Raw genomic sequence first — 6,508 nt, 5'->3', positions numbered from 1 at the left:
CTTCACGAAATGCTAAGGGACTTAATATTTCGCAAAAAGGACAATTTCGTAAAAAAAAAAAAAAAAAATACGAAAGCAATTAAAATGATGGGCGACCATCCGGTCAAATAAACCCATATTTATGGGTCATTTCGGAAAATTTCACAATAATAAATGCTTACTTATTAAATAATTAATATGCTAGTTGTCTAGTAGTAAGAAGGCACAAATCAATTGAAGATTCTCTAGCAATATAATATTGTAATAAACCCATGATCATCTTTAAAGCTGTTCATCGGTGGTTCGGTTTTGTTTATTTTCTCTCACTCACTCATCAGGAAAATCACCATGGAATTTGATGACATGAAGCTATCTAATCTACATCCGATGTCCACCGTTTTCCTATCCCTTCTGTTGCCCTTTATCTTGTTTCTCATAAACAATCAGCGTAAGAAATGGACGACATCACATGAGAATCGAGCAAAGGTACCACCTGGCTCTATGGGCATACCAGTGGTGGGGCAAAGCCTGACTCTCCTATGGACGATGAAATCAAACACAGCCGACAAATGGGTTTCCGATAGAGTAAAAAAGTATGGTCCCGTGTCCAAGCTAAGCCTGTTTGGAAAGCCGACTGTCCTTATCCACGGCCAGGCCGCAAACAAGTTCGTATTTGGCGGCAACAGTGATCAGTTAGGGAACAGCCAGACAGAATCGTTGAAAACACTAATGGGGGAACAAAACATTCTAGAACTGAGTGGGGAAGATCATAAACGGGTGAGGGGCGCACTTGTATCGTTCTTGAAACCTGAGTGTTTGAAGGAGTATGTTGGAAAGATGGATCAAGAACTCCAAACCCACCTTCAATCCCATTGGAGCCCCGCCGCGAATACACAGAAAAGCATCACGGTAAGTAATTCTCCTCTCTGTTTAATTCATTCATTCATTCATTCATGAGAAGTGAGAACCATGTATATGTTTCAAGGTTGTGCCCCTGATGAAGAACCTTACTTTCAACATAATATGTTCTCTTCTATTTGGGCTGGAACATGGGTCAAGGAGAGAAGAGTTACTAAACTGTTTTCAGGATCTAGTAGCCGGATTGTGGTCACTACCCATCAATCTTCCCTTCACGCAATACAGAAGAAGTCTCAAGGCCAGTCTCAAGATCACTGACCTAATTAAGCACGTCATTCGCGAAAAGAAAGCAAAGCTGGCTGCTGCCAAAGGATCAACTAACGAGGACATCATCGCTTCCTTGATCAGCAGCAAAGGATCCGATGAAGAGATCATTCACAACATGAAGCTTATGCTGGTTGCAGGCCATGACACCTCTGCCATCGTCCTATCATTCATTATTAGGCTCCTCGCCCGCGATCCCGTCGTTTATGAAACCCTTCTTCAAGGTGATAGATAATAAATTAGTTGTGTACTACCAACCCGGTTGGGTGTATGTAATTGAATATAAAAGATTTACATCTGATTGCAGAACAAGAAGGGGTATCCAGAAGCAAAGGTTCTCGGGTGCTGCTTACAAGGGAAGATCTAGGGAAGATGAAATATACATGGAAAGTAGCTTTAGAAATTTTGAGATTGGTTCCTCCACTCTTTGGAGGGTTTAGGAGAGCCCTAAAAGATATTGAGTATGAAGGTTTCCTAATTCCTAAAGGATGGCAAGTAAGTGTGAATGACTCAATAAATACAAAATCTTACATGGTTGCAAAAGAAATTAATTTACTTCTTTATAATGCAGGTTTTATGGGTATCAAGCATGACTCATATGGACAATAACATATTCCCAGATGCATCCAAGTTTGATCCGTCAAGATTTGATAACCAAGGAAGCATTCCACCTTACTGCTACATTCCGTTTGGAGCTGGACCTCGGGTATGCCCAGGATACGAGTTTGCTAAAATTGAGATTCTGGTCACAATCCATTACATAGTCACCCGGTTCAAATGGAAGTTATGCTGCGACGATAATTTCTTTGGACGTGATCCAATGCCAATGCCTACTCAAGGACTTCCCATTCAAATTGTTCAAATTGTTTCCAAGGAGTAGCTAGAAGAAGCTTACTATACATATATATGCTAATAAGTTAACAAACAAACAGATTAGGCAACCTCAAAATACTAGTAGTATTTCATACTTTATGTTATTATACTTTTGTATTGAAATATATATATTAGGAAATTATGATAATGATGTTTTTTTTTTGGAAAACAGTTTAACACCATTTTATTAAAAAGCCTAAAAGTGGGAGGAGTCAATTATCAAAACTAGACAAATCCTAGTTTTGATTGTAAGATGACAAACAAAAAACTCAAAAGTTTCTGAATTGTTGCAGTCAAATCACATTACAAAACACAGATTATAATGAACAAAAATTACAATCTAGCTATCCCAACCTATGTTGTCTCCATATTCGCCTTTTGACTATATTGGCTTATTCCACGTCCCATTCTTCTTGTGTTCTTCATTAAGAGAGATTGAATTGAAGTTGATGATGATGTTTGTCTGCTCTTATTGTTTAATCTTCCTCTATATGAACTCGTAATAACATAATAAATGTATTATTCTTTAGGATTTTAGGGTTTTTGTCACTACTTTTATTAATTTCAGTTTTACGTGTTTGAGGATCAACAACCTTAGTTTTCTTTGTGTTTTTCTTCTCTGTTGTATCTTTGATTTCATCTTCGTCCTCTTCATCTTCATTGTCTTTAGGTATGATAATGATGTTACTTGTCAATGATGTGATGCTAATGTTGTCTCGAAATGACTATTTCTTAAGACAATTGTAGAGCAGAGATAGTCTCGAAATGACTATTTCTTAAAACAATTGTAGAGCAGAGGTAGATTATTATTCTCTTTGTAAATTCTCACAAGTCATTGAATTGATATTTCAAACATGTATTATGCAATATCAGGAATTCAATTGTTTACTCTTCACCACTGGAAAACGCCAATCTTGGCAACACCTAGATGACAACCCCAACCTCAGGTGAGATTGCAATTTTATCAGAACAATCCTTGTGATAAAAAATCCTAAACTTATGGAAGGTACAAATTAATTCAAGTATAATGTCATTTTTAATATTAATGTTCAACGATCTTATTTATCATTTTGGCTAAAGTTTAATGATTTTTATATTTTAAATCAAGTAATTTAGGATGTTTAATATGTTCTAGTATGGGCAACTCCAAAAGAAAGCAGTAATCAAAGTATGCCACAGGGATCTGCAACCTATACCATCCTCAGAAGGGCATGTTTATGACATTGACTATGACTAGAAACATGATCATTGATGTTGTATTTCCAGTAAAGATGAGAAATCACTTGAAATATCTTTATTAATATATTGGAGATATAATATAAGATATATTATCTGTATATTATAACTCCAATATATTATATTGATTATATTTATTAATTTTGTTTTCAAAGTAAACGATGAGAATATTTCTCAATTCTTGCCCTACAGACTCAAAAAATGGTTAGGGGTTTGCCAAATTGCCAGTTATCAAGGTACTAGACAGTGTGTACTCACTGTTTGGTTGGAAAACAACACCGGAGAAAGATCCCTAAGTAGAGCTGAAGAGTTCTTGGAGAGCAACAAGAAAGTTGCAATTAAGCTATAATGAACCGTTGCTTCACTGTTGCATTAAAATGAAAGACACCTAGGGGTGAGCATAATATGGGTTTACCCAAACCCAACCCTAACCCAAACCCAAAATATTAATTTGGGTTGGTTAATATGGGTTGGGTTAAGTATGGGTTGAGTTGAGTATGGGTTGAGTTTAATTTGGGTTGGGTTAGGGTTACCCAAATTATCCAAATTATATAAATTTAGTTTAATTATATATTATTAATCCAATATAAACTAATAGTCTTCCAATTTTAAGTCGAACACGTTTTTGACATGTTTAACATATTTTTCATACGTTTAACACGTTTTCCACACATCTAACACGTTTTTAATATTTTTAACACGTTTCACTTATAACATGTTTTTCACACGTTTAACACGTTTTTCATACATTTAACACGTTTTTCACACGTTTTCACGTTTTCACGTTTTTGACACGTTTAACACGTTTTTGACGTTTTTGTCACGTTGAACACGTTTTTGACATGTTTAATACGTTTAACGCGTTTTTGACAAGTTTAACATATTTCTTACGTTTTTGGCACGTTTAACACGTTTTTAACATATCTAACACGTTAACACGTTTTTGGCACGTTTAACACGTTTTAAACATATTTAACACGTTTTTGATAAGTTTAACATGATTTTCACGTTTTTGGCACGTTTAACACGTTTTTGACACGTTTAACACGTTTTTGACAGTTTAACACGTTTTTGATATGTTTAACACGTTTTTTACACGTTTAACACGTTTTTAATATTTTTATCACGTTTTCACACTTAAAACATGTTTTTCACACGTTTAACACGTCTTTACATTTTTGGCACGTTTAACAAGTTTTGACATGTTTAACACGTTTTCATACTAATAACACGTTTTTGTCACGTTTAACACGTTTTTGACATGTTTAATACGTTTAACGCGTTTTTGACAAATAAAACATGTTTTTTTTTACGTTTTTAGCACGTTTAACACGTTTTTAACATAACTAACACGTTAACACGTTTTTGATAAGTTTAATACGATTTTCACATTTTTGGCACGTTTAACACGTTTTTCACATTTTAACACGTTTTTGATATGTTTAACACGTTTTCACACGTTTAACACGTATTTCACACTAATATGTTTTTCACGGTTTTGGCATGTTTAACACGTTTTTGACATATTTGACACGTTTTTCACACATTAACACGTTTTTCACATTTTGGTACGTTTAATACGTTTTTGACATGTTTAACATGATTTTCACGTTTTTCACATTCTTAACACGTTTAACATGTTTGTAATATGTTTAATACATTTGTAAGATGTTTAACACGTTTTTCACGTTTTTGGCATGTTTAACACGTTTTTGACATTTTAACACATTTTACACATTTAACATATTTTTGACATGTTTAACGTATTTTTTTGCACGTTAACATGTTTTGATAAGTTTTAACACGTTTTTGTCATGTTTAACACGTTTTTGTCACATTTAACACGTTTTTGGCGTTTTTGACACGTTTAATATATTTTTGACACGTTTAACATTAAATGTGTGAAAACGTATTAAACGTGTCAAAAATGTGAAAAACATGTTAAACGTGTTAAAACCATGTTTAACGTATCAAAATGTACCAAAAACGTGGAAAACGTGTTAAACGTGCCAAAAACGTGCAATATGTGTCAAAATGTGTTAAATGTGCCAAAAACGTGAAAAACATGTTACAAACGTGTTAAACGTGTTAATAATGTGAAAAACGTGATAAACATGTTAAACATGTCAAAACGTGTTAAACGTGCCAAAAACGTGAAAAATGTGTCCAAATGTGTTAAATGTGTCGTAATCGTGAAAAATGTGTCAAACGTGTTAAAAACGTGTTAAACATGTCAAAACATGAAAATAGTGTCCAACGTGTCAAATGTGTTAAACGTGTTGAATGTGTGAAAAACGTATTAAACGCGTCGAAAACGTATTAAACGTGTCAAAAACGTGAAAAACGTATCAAAAACATGTTAAACGTCTCAAAATGTGGAAAACGTGTTAAACGTGTCAAAACGTGTCAAAACGTGTTAAATGTGCCAAAAATGTGAAAAACGTGTGAAACGTGTCAATAATGTGAAAAACATATTAAACATGTCGAAAACGTGTTAAACGTGTCAAAACGTGTCAAAAACGTGGAAAACGTGGAAAACGTGTCAAAACGTGCCAAAAACGTGAAAAACGTGTGAAACGTGTCAAAAATGTGAAAAACATGTTAAACGTGTCAAAACGTGTTAAAACGTGTTAAACGTGCCAAAATTGTGTTAAACGTGTCAAAAACGTGAAAAAACGTGTCAAAAACGTGTTAAACGTGTTAAAAACATGTTAAACATGCCAAAAACATGAAAAACGTGTTCAACGGTCAAAAATGTGTTAAATGTGTCAAAAACGTGTTAAACGTGTCAAAAACGTGTTAAACGTGTGAAAACGTATTAAAAATATTAAAAACGTGAAAAACGTGTTAAACGAATAATAATGTGTTAAATGAGTCAAATACATGTTAAATAAAAAAATAAAAATAAAATAATTTGGGTTACCCAACCCATACTCAACCCAACCCATACCCAACCCATATTAGTAAATAATATGGGTTGAATTATGGGTTGGGTAAATTTAATTTGGGTTGAATATGGGTTGGGTAATACGGGTTGGGTTTACCCGTTTGCTCACCCCTAAAGACACCAGAGAAACATGAAACATGTCATTCCATCAGTTGAGTAATTTAGAATAGATGTTGTGCTAATGTGCATGTTTTTGACAGAAAAATATTAAAGTTGGATGATAAAAGTCATGATTGTGTCCTATTTGTTATAAGTCGTGAGTCCAAGCTTATATGTCATATGATCCAATTG

General features: G+C 34.0%; 2 protein-coding genes across 2 annotated transcripts; both read left to right on the top strand.

Annotated features, from left to right (window-relative positions):
• The first annotated feature begins 327 nt into the window (after positions 1-327).
• LOC124913140 (taxane 10-beta-hydroxylase-like) lies at positions 328-936 on the top strand. Its single transcript, XM_047453753.1, has one exon. It carries the CDS (start codon positions 328-330, stop codon positions 934-936), a length of 609 nt encoding a protein of 202 aa, XP_047309709.1.
• Positions 937-964: 28 nt separating this feature from the next.
• Positions 965-2,041, top strand: LOC124913139 (beta-amyrin 28-monooxygenase-like). Its single transcript, XM_047453752.1, has 3 exons — positions 965-1,385; positions 1,469-1,656; positions 1,733-2,041. The coding sequence occupies exons 1-3, from the start codon at positions 977-979 to the stop codon at positions 2,039-2,041; spliced, it is 906 nt and encodes a 301-aa protein (XP_047309708.1). The 5' UTR covers positions 965-976.
• Positions 2,042-6,508: the final 4,467 nt, after the last annotated feature.

The sequence above is a fragment of the Impatiens glandulifera genome, chromosome 8 (assembly GCF_907164915.1).
Source record: "Impatiens glandulifera chromosome 8, dImpGla2.1, whole genome shotgun sequence".
Classification (NCBI taxonomy): Eukaryota; Viridiplantae; Streptophyta; class Magnoliopsida; order Ericales; family Balsaminaceae; genus Impatiens; species Impatiens glandulifera.
Note: the sequence above shows the minus strand (reverse complement) of the source record. Positions and strands in the feature narration are given on the sequence as shown.